We start from the raw sequence: 19,678 nt of genomic DNA on the forward strand, positions 1-19,678 counted from the left end.
GGACAGTTCTTGGTTTTGTCTCTTCTCGCAAAAAGCCACAGAAGGGGCTGGAAAGCGAGGGTTCCTCTCACAGTGGCCTGCCCCGATGGGCAGTGTAGACGCAGTTCCCGTTAGTGAGCGTGGAGAGACGGCGTTTCTTGAGTGTTTTCCTCTCCATTTCCTGCCAAGAGTTTCTTTTCACTTCTCAGACGCGCCTGTCTTGCCTTCGTGCCGTCTTGGGTCGCTTCCTGTGCATCCGACGGCGCGGAATGCAGCACCCACCTCCCGCGAGAAGTCGAACCTGCAGTCGGAGCGCGAGCCTGCGTCCCCATGTGGCTGAGAAAGTCTCGTTTTCGACAACACTCGCCAGTCTCCGTCACAATCCAAGAGCAAATGCACAGCTCTCCAGCGCCTGTATGCTGTCTGTTGTTGCACCACCCACGAGCTCGGCGCCGCTTCCTCAGAACGCGGCTTCGGGAGGGCAGCCGGCTCTCAGGTGACCGGCGCGCCGTGTCGTCAAAAAACGGTTTCTCTGCACGAGTTCCTCCACCCTTTTCTCCGTGAGTTCCAAGAGCTTCCAGACGCGTTTTGCGTTTTCGTGCGTTGGAATTTCTAGCTGCGGAGCGGGAGGCGGCGAGAGATCTGCTCTAGGTCACTTCTCGACTAGCTCGAAGAGCCGCAGAGCCACCTACAGACAGTTTCGAGTCCCGGCTGCGTGGAAACGCAGTGTTTCCGGGAACCTTTTCTTTCTCCACGTTGTATGTGGAACACAAGCCGGCCTTTGTCGCAGTTCTTCCTGAGCCTTTCCATTCTCATTTCTTCCGGGGCCGCGCGAGCTCCGGGCCGCTCTCGTCTTTTGTAGCCACACGACGGCAGCCACAAGCCACCGAAGCAGAGATTTTCTTTTCGAGTAGAATGCAGTTCACCCTTCCGTGGTCTCCACAGGGCTTTGCTCTGTCGGGCCTCTTATTTTGGCCTCCCCAGTAGTAGCTTGTAGTTCTTCAAGTCTGCCTCCACACACCCAGTCTTTGAACTTCGTTCCCTCGCTCTTTTTCCTCCAGTCCTTTTTTGAGAAAGAACGTGAAATGCAACCGCCACTCTTCAGTCTGTCTTTCATGCGTCTCGCAGTCGTCTGTCAAACTTCCTTGGACTAAACGTCTCTCAGTTTTAGATGTTTCCCCTTTTCTTGTCTCGGCTTCCCCAGCAGGCCTTTGTCTGCTGCCTCGGCCGGTCATCCCTTCTTGCATCTCCCAGTCCAGTTACCTTATTGTCTCTCTTCTTTTCCCCCTCTCGTTTTTGCTCGCTGTCTCGCTTGTCTCGATCTCTTCCTTCCGTTTGCTCGCTGTATCCGCAGTCTTTCCGGGTCTCCAGATCCTGCGTCGGCCCTTGCTGTCCGTGTGCCGCATGCTGTCCGTCGCGGTTCGACCTTTGTATCGGCGCGTCAACTCTTTTCCGCCGCTGTTTTCACCATGGAGAACGTGGACGAAATGAACACGACGACGGAGGTCAAGTGCGTCTACAACGGACGCCTGGAAGTTCCGACAGCGTCGGGTGTCGAGACACCCGAGTGCGGGCAGTGGGACCCGGCGCGTTTTCAGTGGCGCAGTGTGCGGGTGTTTCTCGACGACGGCGGCCTGCGTTTCTGGAACAACTTGATTTCGATTCTGGATATCGCGACTGTCGACATTGAGCCTGCGTCGGAGTCTTCGCGTCTCGTGCTCGTTCACATGGACCAGGCGTTTCCGACGCTCTCGAGTCCGTTTCCTCCCTTCTTCAGAAGCTCGTTGTTTTTCCCCAGCTCCGCGCCGCCGGGTCAGACCTCCTTGGTGCTTCGCATCCCCACAAACGTCGCAGAGGGGCCGAGCGACTACGGGGACTTGCTCACCGGTCTGCTCCTGCTCCAGAAGACCGCGGCCTTTCTCGGCGGCCTCCGGCCGATGTTTCGCCGACTCCGCGACCAAGCGATCTGCGCTGACGAAGTCCGCAACGAGTTCTTGGCCTTCCAGCTCCGCGAAAGCGCCCTCACGCGTCCCGATACCGGCGCTCTCGCGGAACAGTTCCTCCAGTCTCTCCCCGCGGATCGCGCCCAAGTGCTTCGCGCCGGCTTTCTCCAGCGCGACTGCTCCGTGCTCGAGGAGGCCGTCGCGTACGTCCCGGTTGTGGTGTATGAACACCTGCGGGCGGCTCTCCCGCTCCTCCCGCAGCTCTCCGTGGACCCCACGAAGTACCGCGTCTGGCGCCAGGCCTTTCTGCACGCGAACGCGGACAATCCAGAGCTCTGCGAGTGTCTCTCGAGCCCGGCGCGGTCTCCGCGGTCCCCCTCGCGCGCGCGTCTGTTGGCAGAGGTTGCGCGCGCGACAAGGCCAGCCTTGGGTGGCGACACAAAGACTGGCGAAACGCCAGTCAAGCCGAACCTGCAGACGCCTGCTTCAATTCACATGGGTGTACCGCTGCCCCTGCGCCTCCCCGAGGTGTTGCCTTTCAAACTCTCCGCAGGCGGATGTCGCATCGCGAAGGGTCGGACGTACCGGTGCGAGGACGCCTACTTTCTCCTGGAGCGCGAGGGCGCCTTCGGAGTCTTCGACGGCGTCGGGAGCTGGGCCGCCGAGGGGATCGACGCCTCCAGGTTCTCCACGGCTCTCGCTCACGCATGCAGCGCCCTCGCTCAGGAGCACCTGCAGCCTGGCGCGGTGTCTTCCCGTTTCGCGCGCCTCAATGTGAATCTCCGGGCTCGGGAACTCCTCGGCGAGGCGCACTCCCGAGTCCGGCGCGAGAATCCCTCGGCCTGGGGCAGCAGCACGGCTGTCGTGGGCGTCTTCGACAGCTACCTAGGTCAGCTCGGCGTCGCTTGTCTCGGGGACTCCGTGTTGACGGTGCTGCGGAGACAGATGATGCCCAAACAGCTTCAGTTCATGGCCGCGGGCGCGCGCGCGACGACTGCGGCGCAGATCCTCTCTGCAAGCCCTTCGCAGGTCCCGCGCCTGATCCGAAAAATCCGGTATCGGAGTCTCGAGCAACGCTGGTCGAATGGCGCTCCTTACCAGCTCTCGAACTTGCCGCCTGAACACGAGTGGGACGCGCTACGAGATCAAGGCTTCGAGCGCTTCGTTGAAGTCCTTCAGCGAATCGACAACGTCGGAGACAGTGCAGACATGGCGCGGGGACCCGCACAGCCCCTCGTGATGCATCCTGGAGACCTCATTCTCCTCTACAGCGACGGAGTCGCCGACAACCTGTTCGACAAAGAAATCGAAGTCTTTGCGTCTCTCGCGATCAGCCCCGAGGAAGCCGTTGCCATGGGCCTGGGCAGAGACGCGTGCACCAAGGCACAAGATGTCGCCGACATGATCTGCAAGCTCGCCAGACGAAGAGCTGCGGATAGGGTACGTCTCTGCGGGGGTTCATGGTTTATATGAAGGGCGTCCGGAGACGCAGAGAAACAGACATCGTGTGTGTGTCTCGGACAGACACAGACGCTCTGCCAGCCACGCACCTCTCAACATTCAGGTGGACAGGCATTTGAGACAAGAGCCTTTTGTGGGGACGTTGAGTTTCTTTTTCAGAGATCTCGCGTGAGTAGAACGCCTGTTCGGAGCCTTTTTCTTCCACGTTTGGATCTTCTCTCTTGGATTCGGTCCTCTTCGGCTCTTCCTCGTTTCTATGCTCTGCGTTCTGGCCTCTCTCTCCGTCTCTCTCCCCTTTAAACCGTCTCCGCGTTTCTCTGTGTTCTCTCCCTTCTAAGCTGCATCCCGCATGTTCTCGTCTCTGCTTCTCTGCGCTTTAGGCCTTCGACAAGCCTTTCGTTCCAGGCCCTCCAGGCGCGCGCCATGTGCCGCCGGGCCGCGGCGACGCGTCGAGCGCGGCGGCGAGGCGAGGAGCGAAGCGCGACGACATCAGCTGCGTGGCTATTTGGGTCGAGGGCTTGCCAGATCCGTCTTTTGAATCGTGCAAGGCCTCTGTCCCGACCTCGACTTCCGACGGTGGCGCTTCGCCCCCGACAGAGGCCTGCGCGGCCTCTACAACTGTCTCCGAAGAGAGCACCGGGGTCGCTGTGGCGACTCCCCCACAGCGTGAGGAACCTCAGCCTCCTCCAGACATTTCAGCGCCTGCGCCTGAGTCGGGTGGAGAGCCGCCAGTTGGCGAGCTTGGGTCGTGTGAAGCTGACTTTTCACCCAGAGTGTCGAGCGCCAGTGTTCCAGAGGAAAACGAGGAAGAGAAGGCGCATGTGGAGCCCAAGGTGGACGAAGCGACAAAGTCGTCGTTTGCGGAAATGCGAGCAGGAAGTCGGATTCCCCTGCCGCCTCGGGGAGGCGGAGAAACACCCGTGGCGAAGACCGAGACGGCGAGTTCGCGCTCCACAGCAGAGGCCCGCGGTGTCTCCGTGTCTCGGCCGGCGCCGCGTCTGAGCTGTCGTCGCGCGCCCCAGCGGCCGGTGAGCGCCTCACACATTCCCTTGCCGCTCGCGAAAAGCGCCGCGAGGCCGAGGGAGCTGCGGCGAAGCAGGACGCCGGGTGTGGTGTCAGGTCACCTCGCGGGGATCGCGCGAGCGAAGAAATGTCAGGACAGCTGTGCAAACGTTTCTTCGCAGGCTCAGGGACAAAGCAACTCTGGCCGGAGGTCGCATCCCGAGGCAGGATCGGCACATGCAACCGCCGCGACGCCAACGAAGCTGCCGCATGCAGCGGCCTCCCGTGTCGGCGCGCTACCGTCTGGCGAGTCTGAGAGCGTGAGAGTGCCTCCTCAGAGCCCTGGAAAGGCGGCGCGCCGGCGAGGTGTGCCTGGAGGGACTCTACTTGGAGAGAAGGCGCCAGTCAGCGGAGACAGTGACCCGTCAGAGAAGCCAGCGGCGCCGGCCAAGCGACTCTCGGGGGCCGCCCGCGGAGCGGCTCCGGTTGACAGTGTGAACGGAACTGCATGCACTCCGCCGGCAGCAGCTTCCCGGGGCCTCTCCTGCACACATTCTCCGCAGAAGGGAGTGTCTCGCGTTCTGACAAGGCTTGCGGAGAGAAGCACCCGCGGAGCACACAGCGCGCAGCTCGCGAAGAGGCTGGAGGCCGCACCTCTGTCTCGGAAGCGGCAAGCCACTTCGCCGCCGTCCCCCGTGCGGGAGCCTGCGAAGAAAATCCAGAAGCCGGCTGCCGCGGCGTCGGACTCCGTCTATAAGCCGAACGCGTCGTCCCCGCTTCCGGGCGACTCCACCGTGAGCGGAGACGACGCCGGCACCCCGGGAGCTGGCCGGCCTGAGGCGGGCCCAGGTGTATGTCCCCCCCAAGCGACGCCTCCACCGGCAGACCTTCCCAGACACCTGGCACGACCTCGCCAGACGGAGGGGGTCGCGGCGAGCGAGCCGAGAGACGCTGGGAGGCGGGAGGCAGCGACTTCTGTCGAGAGGATAAATGGCGAGACAAGGAAGTTCGCGTTGACGGAAATGAGCAAGTCCGATGAGGAAGGGAGAACTGGGGAGGCATGTGAAGACGGCCGCGTTGTTGAATCGGTCGCTGAAGAAGGCGCAAAGTCGATGCGGAAACGGAGGTGTGTAGTAGACAGGGCTTCGACGAGAGGATGCTCAGCCACCGCTCGGTCTGCGCGGACTCCAGCGAGCGTCCTAGCTGGCAAAGAAACCTCCCTCCCTGCTCGCGTTCCGCCCGCTGCCCGGGCACACTCGCCGGTGAGGCAGAAAGACCTGATTCCTTCGACTTCCAGATGCATGCTCTCCCACCCAGTTGCCTCGGGACTCTCTCAGAAGAACTCGGAGACAAACGGAAAACCGGAGCAACGACCCGCCAGTGTAGCGACACCGGGGACACTCCCGCCCGTCGCCTGAGCGTCCCAGAGAGAGAAGATGCACTGTCCCCTTTGTCGGAATCGAGAAGGAAGTTAAGGGACTCCGTTCAACACCTCGACACCGTACAGATGTTAATGGGCACAAGCACAGGTATGGTCACGGGCGCTATATATATATATATATATATATATATATATATAAGCGATACAAGCATGAAGTGGCGATCTACACACTCGCATGTGGTGAAATATGTCCGTGGACGGCCATTCGGGAGAGACCCCTTGACTCTTTTTTGGTGGACTCCATTACTTGAGAGGCTCAAATTTGAACATTTGAAGGAAGCCTTGATCTCAGGGACTCAATGCATGAGTGGAGGCTGTTGGACGGAGACTCAGGAGGGACCGAATGGTGCTGTAGAGACGCCGCCAGGAAGTTTGGGGACTCTCGGGAGCGACTCCTGCTCTCCGCGCCTCGAGCCGAAGACTGACGGACTGTCAACGACTGACCAAGAAGAAAGAGCCTCTGGGGTTGTGTAGATATCCGAAAAGAAGGCAGTGCTCACATTTACGCATACCGATGCACACCGGGGGACGTCACTAGCCTCCTTCTCGCCCAATATGAAGGCAGGGTCGCCAAATCGAAATTGAGACGAACGGCGAACGGGCCAGCCTTTTCTTCCACACCCGTTGAGGTGTCTGTTCCCACTTGGACTTTGCCGTCGTCTCATGGACCAGTTTGCGTTACGCGCAACTCGCTTGGCCTCATCACACGCGCATGCATATGCCAGCACAGAGTTCTCGATATAGGATGATGAGACACTCTACAGCTGCATCGTCGGTCATACGTCTTCCCTTGTCGCAATACGATCCTGTGGCTATCCCTACACAATCGCACAAGCATATATATATATATGTATATATATGTATATATATGTATATATATGTGTATATATGTGTATATATGTGTATATATATGTGTATATATATATATGTATATATATGTGTATATATGCATATATGTACGTATGTCTGCCTCCGTCCTGTGCACATAATGGCACGTGCGTGGATTTGAGAGAGACGAGGGACTGCGAGGGGAGCGTTGTGGTTTTAGACTTTCCGTTCCTCGCTGCAAGGGTCGAACGCGATGTTTGTCAACGAGGGATTGGAATGTTTTCGGAGGGAATTTGGCCCGGCGACAGAGACACGGGGAGGTGGAGGGACGGAGCAGCGTCTGTCTCGCCATCTGGGTGTCACTGCATCGTCTCCAAATTCTCAGCGAGACAGAAAGTAGTATTACACTGCATTCGCGTCTCTGCCAAGAAGTTTCTCCCGTCCGAAAGAACCTGAATCTGTGGCATGGAGCGTGTAGGGGAGGAGGAGCCGTGAGAAGACTCGAGGCCTCAAGGCTCTCTTGACTTTCGTTGCGAGTCACGTCGGCAGTCCTTTTGTCCGTCGTGCATTTGTCGCTTTTTATGCGCGCTGTCTGTCTTCTTGGTGCGTCTAAAGAGGCGTTGTTTCTCCGGGAGGGTCGTTCGGTGACACTGGATGCGACGGCTTTGTGCATGGAATCGGCGCTTTCGCCGCCCGTTTTCTTGTATCGCGTTGCCCCGTTTCGACCTTAAAGTGTGCCATGTAGCTTTTTCTTAACTTCTGGAAGGAAAATGCTTCGAGCAGACAGGCGTCGCGAGGATGCTTGCTCTGGCGGTGGCGGTCCACTACAGAGAGAGGGGCAAGACTCAGTTTCTCTCGAACGGTTTTCCTGGCTGGGGGGCTGCCCTGTTGAGCGACGGGAAGAGGCGCCTTGCGGTGTTGTGTGCACAGCCTCACCAGCAGATGCAGAGAAAAGAGCAGCGCGCGGCTGACTTTACAAAAGTTCATTTTCCTGGAAAGAAGCTGGTTCGAGATGGCAGCCTTCTCCGAACGCTAATGCGGTCAGAGGAACATCTGCGCTTGTTTTTTTTCCATTTACCCCCAACGTGCTTATCCGACTCGGCAAATTGTCAGAAAAGGAACTGTACCTTACTCGACCCTTCCCAGCCTTCATGTGAGGCATTTCTCCGAGACTTGCAGTGGAAGTCGTTATCTATGGTATGAGCATTCTCTCGCGGCGGTGCTGCAGACCAATCAGAACATGTTCCTTCTCCTTCCTTAACACAGTAATGTCCACTCAGCCTCTGTCCCGCCACAGCAGCTCTGTACCTTTCAGGGAGACTCAGTGACATCACTTTAGGGAAGAGAGCCTTACAGCTGTGTGCATGCCGACATCCACCAGAGACTGGTGTTTCCGCATTTGCTTCCCACTCTAGGATACAGAAGCACTTGCAGATTAATCAAATATTTAGATGGGTACACGAATATGCGTGGTGCATCTGTACCTGCTGTAGTTCGTGACGATCCTGTGGTTTAACTTAAGAGAAGACGACGCCGGCGTCTCACACAGTCAAGTAAACATCCACAAAAAAGCAGCGAGGACCAGGTGGAGGACGGTCAGTTGCGTTACAGACGGGCATAGACTCACGAACCAACACTACGCTCCGATGTGCCAGTGCTTTTTTTCAGGTCGGAAACCACGAAGCTCTGCGGGGAATAACGCGGGAGAAATGACTTTTGTTGAAAGAAAGTGCACGTTTCATCAAACAAATGACGCGCGAGAAACTACTGCGAGATACAGAATAGCTTTCTCGCCACTCTGCAGGAATGTTTTCCAAAAAACGAGTCCTTGAAAACGCTTTGAGGTCCGGACACGAACCCCGGCATTGTTCTCTCCGTTGCTGACACAACTGCATTTGAAGGGTCTCTTCTAAAGTATTTTCACCTTTCGCTTTCGCTCCGGAGTGATTCGTCTTCCACTTTCGCCTCTTTCTTTTGCGCAAGTACTTCCGTTTTTTCTCTTCGGGGTCTCGAGCGAAAAGCCAGCTCCATTATTTAACAGGACCCGCTTGTGTAGATGGGGTAACCGCGGATCCGTTCTCCGACAGCTTTTCTTGGCGTTCTTCTGCAGCCGGAGAAGCAAAGACATCTTCTGATTGTCTAGCACAGAGCGTGAGGAAAATTGAAACGCGCGAAATGCGTCGTTTTACACTGCTTTCACAGGCGCAAGTTATGCATGCGCGCGGTAACGCGTGTTTCTCCCTCATCTCTGACTCAACAGGAGCTCCGAAGGTGCTCGACGCTCTCCGCTGTCGCGACTTGTCAACGTTCTTCCACTGATTTTTGGGCAGTTTCGAAGGAGGCCTGGACACTCCATTTTTCTGCCTTTCTCTTTTTAGCGACTGCTCTTCCTTCCTCCCCACTGCCTTTCGGCGACCTCCCGGCTGGTCTCTCTGCCGTAGAGGGAGCGACAAGCCCCACAACTTTTGCCGGATGGTGCGGGAAGCTTATGCGAAATTACAAGTATAAATTTCAAAGATAAAGATAAAGCTGAACAGGAGTACAGGCGCGAGAAGACGAATGCTTCTGGAACTGCGGACTTCGGCAAGGGAGAACGCGAGATCCAGAGTACCCTTGTAACAGGACAGCGCGCGCATGCGGAGAAAACGGAAGAGAAATTCGCAAACGCAAGCGTTTTGTCTCCTTTGTGATTGCGTCTCCTCGTTTCTGGAAACTTCAGAGACGAAATCGATTTCACAGCAGCTCCCTCTGCTCCTTTGAGTTCTGTCGCTTCTTCCCTTGCTTCTCTTTCGTCTGGTTCGACCTCCAGCGCACAATGGAGGCTGCTGGCGAATGCGCTCCTTCTTCTTCTTCTTCTTCTTCTTCCTCTCCTACTTCCTCGTGCTGCGACGGCTCTGGGTCTTCGCCGCCTGCTGAAGGAGTCTCTGTACAGGCCGAACGCGCGACAGATGCCGAGATGCCGGAGGCTTCTTCTGGTCGTTCGTTTTCCACTTGTGATGCTGCATGCGCGTCTGCATCAGAGAAGCAAGAAGTTGAGGGTACCGAGGAGCTGGCCGTCATCAGATCCCTTGGAAAAGCCCGCACATCCTCTGTCAGCAGAGGCGAATCTTCTTCAGAAGAGGAGAGCGATGAAGAGGAGATGTCTCCCGAACGGAGACACGCAGCGAAGATGTCGGCTTTACAAGAAGCTCTGCAGAGAGACCTGGTCATTGACGGAGATGCAGAAATCGACGACCTTCTCGTCGCTGCCCATGTTGCTCAGGTAAAATTCTTCGCTGAAGAGTAGAGAGTAGAAAGAAGCACGGGAGTGGCGAAGAGAGAGCGAGGAAGAAGATCATAAACGGGGGAGATAGAGAGAGGGAAGGAAAGAGGAAGAGAATAAGCGTTTTTTCCGCGAGAATCCAGGAGAGAAAGGACAGGGAGAGAGAGAGGAAGAACGGAAGAGGAGGGGAAGACAACGAAACAAAACAGAGAGTGAGAGGTGAAAGAGCAAGAGATGACACAGAGAAGGAGAGAACCCGCGGAAGGAGAAGGGGGACAGACAAAGGAAGAACGAGCTTGAGAAGTGAATGCAGGTCCAGGTGAGGTTCTGAGGTTTCCTGCGCGTCCAAAAAGAGAGTAGGGCCTGAGTTCCGATTGACGCCAAAGATGGAAAGAGATGTCCGTGAGCTCTTCGGGTCGTTCACCCTCTCTTCTGCGTATCTACTGTCCTTCATGCAGATCGAGAATCAACTCCTAGAGGCGCAGCAGAAGGCAGGCAACTTGAGAAATGAGACAATGGAGAAGCTGCTTTCGTCGGGGAAGGGCGCTTCTCTGTCAGAGGCAGCCGATGGCGAAACAGCGAGAGCCGAGAAGCAGGACGAGTCTGCGATGAAAGACGAAGGAGAAGAAGATGACGAAGACGAGGAGGACACAGACGACCAAGAAGTCCAAGCCCTTATGAAAAGTGAGACTGAGACAAACAGTCGTTGCATCAACAAATCACAAAAAAGGGATCTCCCGACGCTTGCTCTGCTCACCTATTTCTGTGTCTCTGTCTGTTTCGGCCTCTTTTTGTGTAGATCGCCTTTTACCTCTTTCTATACTCCATCGACACCCGGCCTTGTCTATCTCTATCTCGATCTCTGTCGGTCTCTATCAATCTATGTATCTCCACGCCTGTATCGCATACTCTGTCTAGTATCTCTCTGCCTCTCTCTCTGTCAACGGTTTGGCTGGGATCTTTTCAGTACAGTCTGCTCGGAGCGTCTCTTTGTTTGGTGCATGAAAAACGACGACAAAGGTAGCTCTTCCGTCTCTGATCTTCTTCAACATAGAACGCATGCATGCAGGACTCGATGCGCTTCGCTGTGGTACCTGCGGGGGCGCAGAAGTCGCGCTGTCTCTCCTCTCTGTCTCTCTTGGACGCACCGCGAGGTGGACACACAGCCGGAATGGATGTCTTGACCTTCGTCGTTTTTGTTTCTTTTTTTCCAGATGAGGAGCGCTTTCGCCAGAGGCTCCTGCCTCATCCGGAATCTACGCCGACTGTGGCAGAAGCTCTGAGGAGAGCGAAGACCGCTTTGAGCGCCTCGACAGCTTCAGCTTCCTCTGGGCCCCAGGGGGCGCATGCAGAGAATGCAACGCACGCAGAGGCGAGTGCAGGAGAGCCGAGGATAGAGGGGAAGAAAGGAGCAGAGGACGCGATCGGAAAAGAGGGGAAGGAAGACTACGCAGACAAATTGAAGGGATTGCTGGCCCTCATTGGAAAGGAACCGGAGGAAGACGAAATCGACGAAGAGGAAGAAGACGAAGGCAACGCGAAAGGAGAAGACGGAGACGCCCTCGGCATGTGGACAGGCATTGACGTACGTCACATTCAGTTACGACTTTCGCAAGTCACGTATGATTTTTATACAGCTGTGCACACTTATATATATATATATATATATATGTATATATGTATGTATGTATAGGTTAACGTAGCTATCTTTATGTATATTCGGCTACATCGACATCTCTCCCTATTTCTAAGTACATCTCGTAGATGCATCGATATCTGTATACTTATATGTATGTGTGTATGTACGCGCATCTGTCTGTTTGTATCTCTCTCTTCTTCTATCTCGCTCTGTACATTTCTAGATGCATGGCAGTCGCGGTGGGTGTCCGTCATTTCTCGTGCTTGTCTCTCTCTGCCTTGGTGAGGGCCTTCTTTGACTGGAGACAGGGAGGCGAGGTCGGACACAACGCGTTGAGAACGTTGCATATTTCCGACTTCATTTCAAAAGACATTCAAATGAAAAACAATTCTGGAAGCCTGCGCGCGGGTGTCTTTTTTTCTCAGCCAATCGAGGTCGAGGGCTTGCCCGCCCAGGTCGCTCCCGACTGCGCTGTAAAGGCCTGCGGCGTCGTGCATGCGCTGGTGGGCTCGATGCTTGTCGTGAAGGGAGACGAGGTGAGAAAGGCCATCTGTCTCGCGCTTTTTCTAGAGACGCCTGAGGGTCCATCAGTTGCGCTATGCATGCCAGAGCTACCGACTGTCGGTGGCACCCGTGCATACATCTAGATGTCTGTGTGTGCAGAGAGAGAGAGGAAAGAGATGCATATAGGTAGATGCAGGTGCAAGTGCAGAACGATGTATATATATATATATATATATATGCACATACGCTTACATCCCTATACATTTATATATATATGTATATATATATATATGTATATATATGTATATATATAAGGACATGTGTGTACATACGTGTACATTTGAGACAGAGAGCATCCATCGTTTCCAATGAGGGAGATCCGTTTCCCGTTTTCTCTTCCTTGCTTCTTTTTCTCTTTTTTCGTCTGTTTTGCATGGAGGTTCCACCTCAGTTTACGTCGTTCTCCTCTGCAGAAAAAAAAGGACTGCGTTTCTTAGACGCGACGTTCTGTGTGTCTCCTCTGCTTCCCTCTTCGCGGTCTTATGGTCTGCTGTTTATTTCTTTGTTCGAGTGTTCTGCTCGGCTGACGGAGGCTGTCCATTTTTGCACCGTTTCGCAAAGTAGCCCCTCTCGTCGCGATCCGGACATCCACGATGCCTGGGGGTTTCTTCCGGTGTACGCGACCCCCGCTCTGCCTGAGACATGCGTGCCGACTTTCAGAACAGCAATCCGATGGATCTCGGCTCCGTGGTTTGTCTGGAAGACAAAACCGTTCTGGGCGCCATCGCCGACACCTTCGGTCCCGTCGCGGCGCCCTTCTACGTGGTTTGTCTCCCCGAGGAACCTCCAGAATCTCGACAGAAGCAGCAGTCTTCCCCCGCTTCTCCCGCTTCGTCTCTCCGTTCTCGGCTTTCAGTGGGCCTGCGGGTCTACAGCGACGTGTTGCATTCGTCTTTCCTGTTGGGGCAGCACGGCCAGGTGCCTGCGTACTTGAAGTCTCTGCACAGGCCGCGTCTGCACTACGCGAGCGGCGAGGAGGACAACAGCGAGGACGAGGACGACGAGGACGACGACCGCATGTCGTGCGTCTCGGGTGCGTCCTCGCGGTCCGCCAGCTCTCAGCGCAGTCTGCGAGGGCGGGGCCGAGGTCTCTCTGCTCTGGGCTTCAGGAAGGACGGCGACCGGGCGTCACGAGCGTGTCTGAAGGAGACCTACGAAGATGCCGGGAAAGAGATTTCTCCCGAGGAAGAGGCGGCGCTCGAGCTGCAGAAACAGCAGCGCGAGCAGCAGCAGAAACTCCGCACTGAAGCGATGCTGAGACAGTTTTCCCAGGCGCGGGGCGAGGGGCAGAAGCCTGCGAAGCCGGGCCTCTCGAGGGCCTCGGGCGGCCGTCCGCCCCCCGCCTGGGCGCCCCCTGTGGGGTGTGCATCGAGGCCTGCGTTCGCCGTCCCGGCTCCCGGTGGGGCCCGTGGAGCCCAACGGAGGTCGGAGGCCATAGCGGAGCCGCGAGGCGGTGACCGGCGACGCAGCGGATACCAGGGACCTGCCGGAGGCGAGGCTGTGGGAGGGGCGAGGTGTGGGGCAGGTCAAGAGAAAACAAGAGGAGGCGCGGGATCGACTGGCATGCATGCGCAGGCGTCATCCGTCCCCCCGCCGCCCTCGGGCCCCGAGGCGATGGGCGCCGTGCGGGCCAACTGCCCCTTGGTGGGGGGTGAAGCTCAACACACGGGTGCGGCCTTGCCCTCTGGATCTCTCGCCTCGCCCTGTCACCCGCAGCACCCGCAGCCTCCTGCGTCGTGCCATGCCGCCGGTGCAGAGGCGCCACAGGGCTCCTTTGCCTTAGGCGCTGTTCCCCACTCACCCTCGGGGACTCACATGCCGCGCCCGCATCCGCCTCCCTCGCACCTTCACACAGGCTGCTGCCACCGGCCACAGACGGCAGGGCCCGGGTGCGGCGCGCCTTCGTTTTCCTGTGTGCATGCGTGCGCATGCACTCAGACTCATGTGCCTGGCGGGGGCGCATGCAGTTACCCCGGCGCGCCAGGCGTGGGGTGTACGGGCTACGCGGCAGGAACAAACGCGTCTGCATGCAGTCCGGGGCTCCCTGCCTTCCCTCACGGCTCGCCGCCCACTTCTGGATTTGGACTCGGCGTTTCGCATGCACTTGGTGCCGGGGGGCCAGGTGCGCCCGGGCAGTTCCACTGTCCCCTCGCGACATCGGGTGTCTCGACACCCCACCATGGAAGCGCGGCGTGTCTAGGCCCTTCGTTTGGGCAGCCCCACGGGTGGGCAGCCGCTTCCGCGACCCAGAGATGTTTCTCTCACTCGCACGGAGAACCGGGGAAGGCGGAGGCGAACCGCGGCACTGCCGCTGTCTCTTCAGTCCCTCCCTGGGCGCGGACCTGCGGCCAACCTGCCCCTCCGGCTTCAGGGGCATATACACCTCACGGCACAAGTCACCCTCCGCCTTCCAGTTCTGCCTTCCCTGCGACCGGCCAAGGCGTGAGGCCGCCTCCCCCTCCTCCTGCCTTTCGGTAGAGCAGCAGAGAGGGTCGTGAAGGACACAAGTAGAAAAGGAAGCAGAAGAAAAAGCGAAAACTACCAACAAGACAGCAAGGGCGGCGGGTGCAGGATCGCGCGTTGCGAAGCAGTGGAACGAAAGGTTTGGAATCTGTGGCAAAGCGACTCAGCGAAGATGCGCATGCATACACATGCTTTTTTAGAGGCGGGTCCGCGTCCGCGGGGCGTGCTTCCAGAGGGAAAAGGAATCTACTGCTACTGTTGAGACTCTTCTTATTCTTCTCTTCGGCACTCGTTTGTCAAGGACCACCCGTTCCAAACTGAAAATCCTGCTTCCTCGAGAGAAGCCGAAGTTTCGCGACGCTCGCGGAAGTGAAGGAATCTCAGAGCAAAGAGACATATCTGGTGAACGTAAAAGAGACCTTTCTACAGCTGCTGCCCACCGTCGACTTTACGTCTATCCACATGATAACGAATACAAGCTTCTATAGAAACACACGGCATCTCTACAAAGTATCTACTTTAGTATTCATGCATAAGTACGGATATATATATATATATATATATATATAGATAGATAGATAGATAAATACATCATCTTTATGCGAGTACCACATCTTAAGAATTACTGCGTTGATGCATGCATTTCGTGGTAGTGGAGAAAGGAGCACTAGACGCAGGAAAGATTTCCGGAGGTGAGACAGCACGCTCGGGATCCACCTGGGCCTGGGCGCCCTGACTTTCTCGGGACCAGAAACAAGGATCGCGAGAAAGGTAACGGAGACACCCAGTCAGAAAGGATGCGTTAGAGATACTAGTCGGCGTCTTGCGCGGTCAGTTGGACCCTGAAGAAGAAACGCTTCAGCTTGCAAGCACAAGATGTACAGGCGCCCTCGCCCACAGCGAGAGACTTTCGGTTTCTGTCCCACGTCGGGGGTGTATGGACACTCGAGCGAACCTACGGGCGGCCGAGCAAAAACTCCATTTTCCGTTCCTTTTCTTCTTTTGCTCACTAAATTCAAACTGCGTACGCCTTTGCTCCATCCGAGCCGTTCTTCCCACAGATACGTCTGGAAACATCGATTTCGAACATCTATTTCGAAAAATATGCACTTGGAGGTACATCTCTCGCTCACGCTTCTCCCTTGTTTCTCCTTTTCTCTTGATCTCCTACACATCATGTTTTCCGTCTCTTTTCCTCGCTCATGTCCCTCTCTCTCTCTTGCTCTCTCTTGCTCTCCCCCACTCTTGGATTTCTCTCCCTTGTTCGCCTCAACTTCCTGTCCGCCCTCTCGATCTGTCTTGTGCAGCTTGCGGCTTCCTATCGCTGGTTCGCTCTCGCTGTTCCCTCTGCCTCGTGTTCTCCTGGACGTCTCCTTTTCCCTGTGTAGCTCTCCTTTGTCTTCTCAGTGCTGCTCTGATTCGCCGCGTCTCTTGGGAGGAAAACGAGAAGAATTGACCTTGCCCAACTCGACCCACACCTGGGGCAAAGTCGTTTGATTCGTCGACGCTCTTCACTCTTCGAACGTTCCTCTGGCGGACAGCCGAGCTCGGTGCGGGTCTCGCGCCGACCACCCGAGGCCCAAGTCGAGAGCGACGCACGCACTGCATGGAGAAATTTCGAGAGGATTGTCGCCTTCCTGGAGACAGGCAAAGTGGAAGAGATGACCGCAGGGAAAGGCCGCGATGGCGCTCCTTTGTCGGTCGCTCTGTCGATCTTTCTCTGGCGACCGACAGAAGACCCGCTCCCCGCCGTCGCCACGGGAGGTCGCCGCATAGTAGGCCTGCGCGCCGCCAGCTCCTGAGGCCTGAAGCAGCGTCTTTCTGGAAAACCGAGAAGACGTCAGCGACCGTGAAGCTCGGCTCGCGAGCAGCGATGCATGCACCCCCGGCGGCGGAGGCAGCAGCAGATGCCCGTGACAAGCAGAGCAGGTCAAGGTCGCATGCGCAGAGGAGACCGCGTTGCCTGCAGAGACAACTTTGATCACAATCCCCCGCCGGCGAGAGGCTTCCACGCGGCTAAACAACGCCGAAGTGTCTGCATTCGCTAAAGAAGAATACGCGTCCAACAAAGTCTGTTGATACGACAAACCACTCAACATACTCGCCTGCACCACACACACACACGCAGTTCTACACCGAAATCAACGCAAGTCTTCATCAGTGGCCGCTTGCCAACGTAAAAATATATATATATATAAATAAATATATAAATAAATATATAAATATATCATACAGATGAAAGGCTACATTTCTACATCTGCACCTGTATATATGTCAAAACCTATATATATATATATATGTATATATGAATAGACGCATGCATAGGCACGTTCACTATACTTGGTGCACTGAACATGCAGGTCATGGAAAGCACGGTTGAACTTGGATCCGTCCTCGTATTTGTCGTTACGGATCGCTTCGGTTCATTTCTCTTCCGTTTTAACTGCTGTCGCCTCAAGAGGTTTGCAGGGGGTGCTCGACCTGTCTACCCGGTGTGAGACTTCTTTGCCATGAAACGCATTCCCTTTAGATGTCCAGGGGCTCTGCTTTCAAAGCAACTGAAGACCACGGATTGATCTAACGAAGACCATTCTGGCAATCTGGGATCGCTCTTTTCCTATTTGGTTGGCTCCTTGTTTTCTTTGTCTTCTTTCTCTTCTCTTTCTTTTGTGTCTGCATTTTCCCTGTCTCTGTGGCCTGCTTACGAGAGGACGCTTGAAGACCGCGAGTTGAATGTGCCGGTGCGTCTTGGTGATTCGCTTGAGCGTTTCGGGCAAAGAGGCGATAGTCATCACGCCTGCATGAAGAATAGCCGAGAGGAGCTCAGAGAGAACGAGTTCGTAGAGGAGGCCTCGGAGCGTCTTGCGCATCCCCTTCCTGCGATCCTTCCCTCTGCCTGCTCCCGCGCCTCCTCGCTCTGCTCTCCGCTCAACAGCTTCGGAGACACCCTGCAGTGTCGAGACAGAACCGGAAGCATCCGACGAAGAAGCAGAAGACGTCGAGTTCAGAAGTTGAGGAAACGCCTGTTGTGCGTGGACGACGAGAGTGAGGAGACCGAACCACAGATCCTCGAGTTGCTGCTTCTGGAGAAGATGAGCGTTCCGGCTGCTGACCCAGTTCGCGGTTTCGACGAGTTCGAACAGACTCCCCACATCCTCCATGTCGCTCCACCAGAAGGACTGTCTGCCCGGCTCCTCGTCGAAGGCGAAAGCCTGCGGGACCCTCGCCTCCCGCTTTCGCGCGTCGCTCTCCCGTCTGTACACCCCAGCAGCGCCTGGAGCCACCGAGGCGCGTCCCCCCTCCTCGCCACCATGTCCTCGAGAGACAGAAGGAAGAAGATCTGCGAGCTCCTCGGGTGGACCCTCGCGCGCGGGTGCGAAGACCGGGTGTACGTCCTCCCCACGCGAGACGCGGACGCCTGAAGGCAGCAACATCGGCAGGAGCCTGTCTGCGTCGGCGAGGCCGGGATGCGCTGCATGCACAGCTCCGGCTCGCAGTCGCGCGCCGGACTTCTCCGATTCGTTGCTCGAAGAGTGAAGAGCGAGGTAGCATCGGCCGTCTTCGTCAGCACCGGAGGAAGAGCGAAAGAGAGAAGACGCTCTTCCGTCCTCGCCGAACGCACTCGCGAGGCCGTGGATCGGGTGACTAGGAGGGTACCGAGGAAGTAGAGCACGCAGCAGCGGCAGAATGCTAAAGTCGGGAGTGAGGAAGAGCGACCGGAGTCGGTCCAAGCCTCGGGCAAACGACTGCTGGAACAGGCGAACAATGCCCTGAAGTGCGCGAGACGACAGACACACAAAGAGAAGCCAAGGGACGGAAAGATAGCTGAAAATACATGTCGAAAAAACGAGGCACTCAGACGCGCTCTCCAGAGGAACGAGGAGAGAAACGAACGGAGGATGCCAGTCAGACGCGCAGTGCGGAATGGAGGCAGTTGCCGCGAAACGGGCAAACGCAGAAACCCAGCACAGCAGAAAGAGCGACGAGACAGACACAGGCGGCGAGGAATGAGAAAGTCAACTAGGGAGCCTCGCAAAAAAGGAGAACTGGACTTCTGTGGAGTTGCCCAGGACCGAGACGGAACTACAAGGCTGCGAAGAAGGATCGCAGAGGACGCGAAACTTCATGCCACTACGGGAAGGCGAGAAAGGTTCGTTTTCCCCTCGCCGATATCACCCCTAGCGAGAACGATCCAGGTACTTGAAAGCGAGAGGACAGGCGTTGGTACATTCTACTACTCGTACACAGCGCTTCTCGCGCGTAGTTGACGGTGCACAAAACTCGCATCGAACAGGCAGAACCGCTGTGGTACCTGAGAAGCTGAAGAGGACTGCCGTGAGGACGAAATCGAGACAACAACGTTCTTGACGGCTGCGACTCACCGCCATCTCAGCGAACCTCTGAAGGCAGCTACAAGCGGTGGATGTCAAGCGGTACCGACATCCGAGGTGGATCCGCTCTCTCTCTCTCTTTCTCACCTGGAAGTCGCCTGTGCGCTCTAGGAGGTAGGCGCATGCATCGAGAACTTGAAATTCCTCGCAGACGCGGAGACAGGCAGCGAGAGGCAGACGCTCCTGCTGCTGCAGGACGAGGCACACGCGCCGAGGCTCGAGCTGGCAAAGGAGGCGAATGTATCTGAGAAGAAAAGAGGCACAGGGTGGAGAGGCGGAACGTGAGAAGCTCTGGCCCAGTCCGAGAAGAACATGCGAGAGAGCGCGACATGTGCGAGGGTCGTGGAGGTGACGCAGAAGACGAAAAAAAACAAAGAGTTCGACAAAAGAACAACAGGTGGACACGACAGACGCTGGAAGGACGGAGGCGCCTGGGAGGAACATGCGGGGCGCGGAACGCGCGCGGACGAGAGGCGAGGAGATTGAAGGGAGAAGAGGAAGAAAAAGAGGAGAGAACAGCAGTCGCGGCCCGACGAAGAGGAGGACGAGCTGGAACGACAGGAAACCGACATAAAACAGAAAGGAAGAGAAACAGACTGGCACTAAGGCAATCGCCAGCGACGGACCTGGGTACAGAAAGAGCAGGAAGTGAAAAAGGGAGCAGGGCCGATCAGAAATCGAGATGTAAACAGGCAGGTGGACCCA

The 19,678-nt window shown here is 56.5% G+C and overlaps 3 protein-coding genes across 3 annotated transcripts in view; 2 read left to right on the plus strand and 1 right to left on the minus strand.

Moving 5' to 3' along the window:
- TGME49_289490 (serine/threonine specific protein phosphatase) lies at positions 1–7,935 on the plus strand. The gene is made up of 3 exons (XM_018782082.1): positions 1–3,362; positions 3,764–4,411; positions 4,568–7,935. The coding sequence occupies exons 1-3, from the start codon at positions 1,449–1,451 to the stop codon at positions 5,801–5,803; spliced, it is 3,798 nt and encodes a 1,265-aa protein (XP_018636406.1). The 5' UTR covers positions 1–1,448; the 3' UTR covers positions 5,804–7,935.
- Positions 5,976–14,964, plus strand: TGME49_289510 (hypothetical protein). The gene is made up of 5 exons (XM_018782083.1): positions 5,976–9,916; positions 10,375–10,600; positions 11,131–11,501; positions 11,981–12,091; positions 12,780–14,964. Exons 1-5 carry the CDS (start codon positions 9,470–9,472, stop codon positions 14,595–14,597), a joined length of 2,973 nt encoding a protein of 990 aa, XP_018636407.1. The 5' UTR covers positions 5,976–9,469; the 3' UTR covers positions 14,598–14,964.
- The window catches only part of TGME49_289520 (hypothetical protein), a 16,912-nt gene continuing 11,864 nt past the window's right edge, over positions 14,631–19,678 (minus strand). Inside the window, exons 7-9 of the mRNA XM_018782084.1 lie at positions 19,061–19,217; positions 17,288–18,352; positions 14,631–16,687 (exon numbers count right to left, since the gene is read on the minus strand). Of these exons, the coding sequence (XP_018636408.1) occupies positions 16,094–16,687; positions 17,288–18,352; positions 19,061–19,217 (1,816 nt within the window). The 3' untranslated portion in view covers positions 14,631–16,093. The remainder of the gene's footprint in view (positions 16,688–17,287; positions 18,353–19,060; positions 19,218–19,678) is intronic.

The sequence above is a fragment of the Toxoplasma gondii genome, chromosome IX, assembly GCF_000006565.2.
Source record: "Toxoplasma gondii ME49 chromosome IX, whole genome shotgun sequence".
Classification (NCBI taxonomy): Eukaryota; Apicomplexa; class Conoidasida; order Eucoccidiorida; family Sarcocystidae; genus Toxoplasma; species Toxoplasma gondii.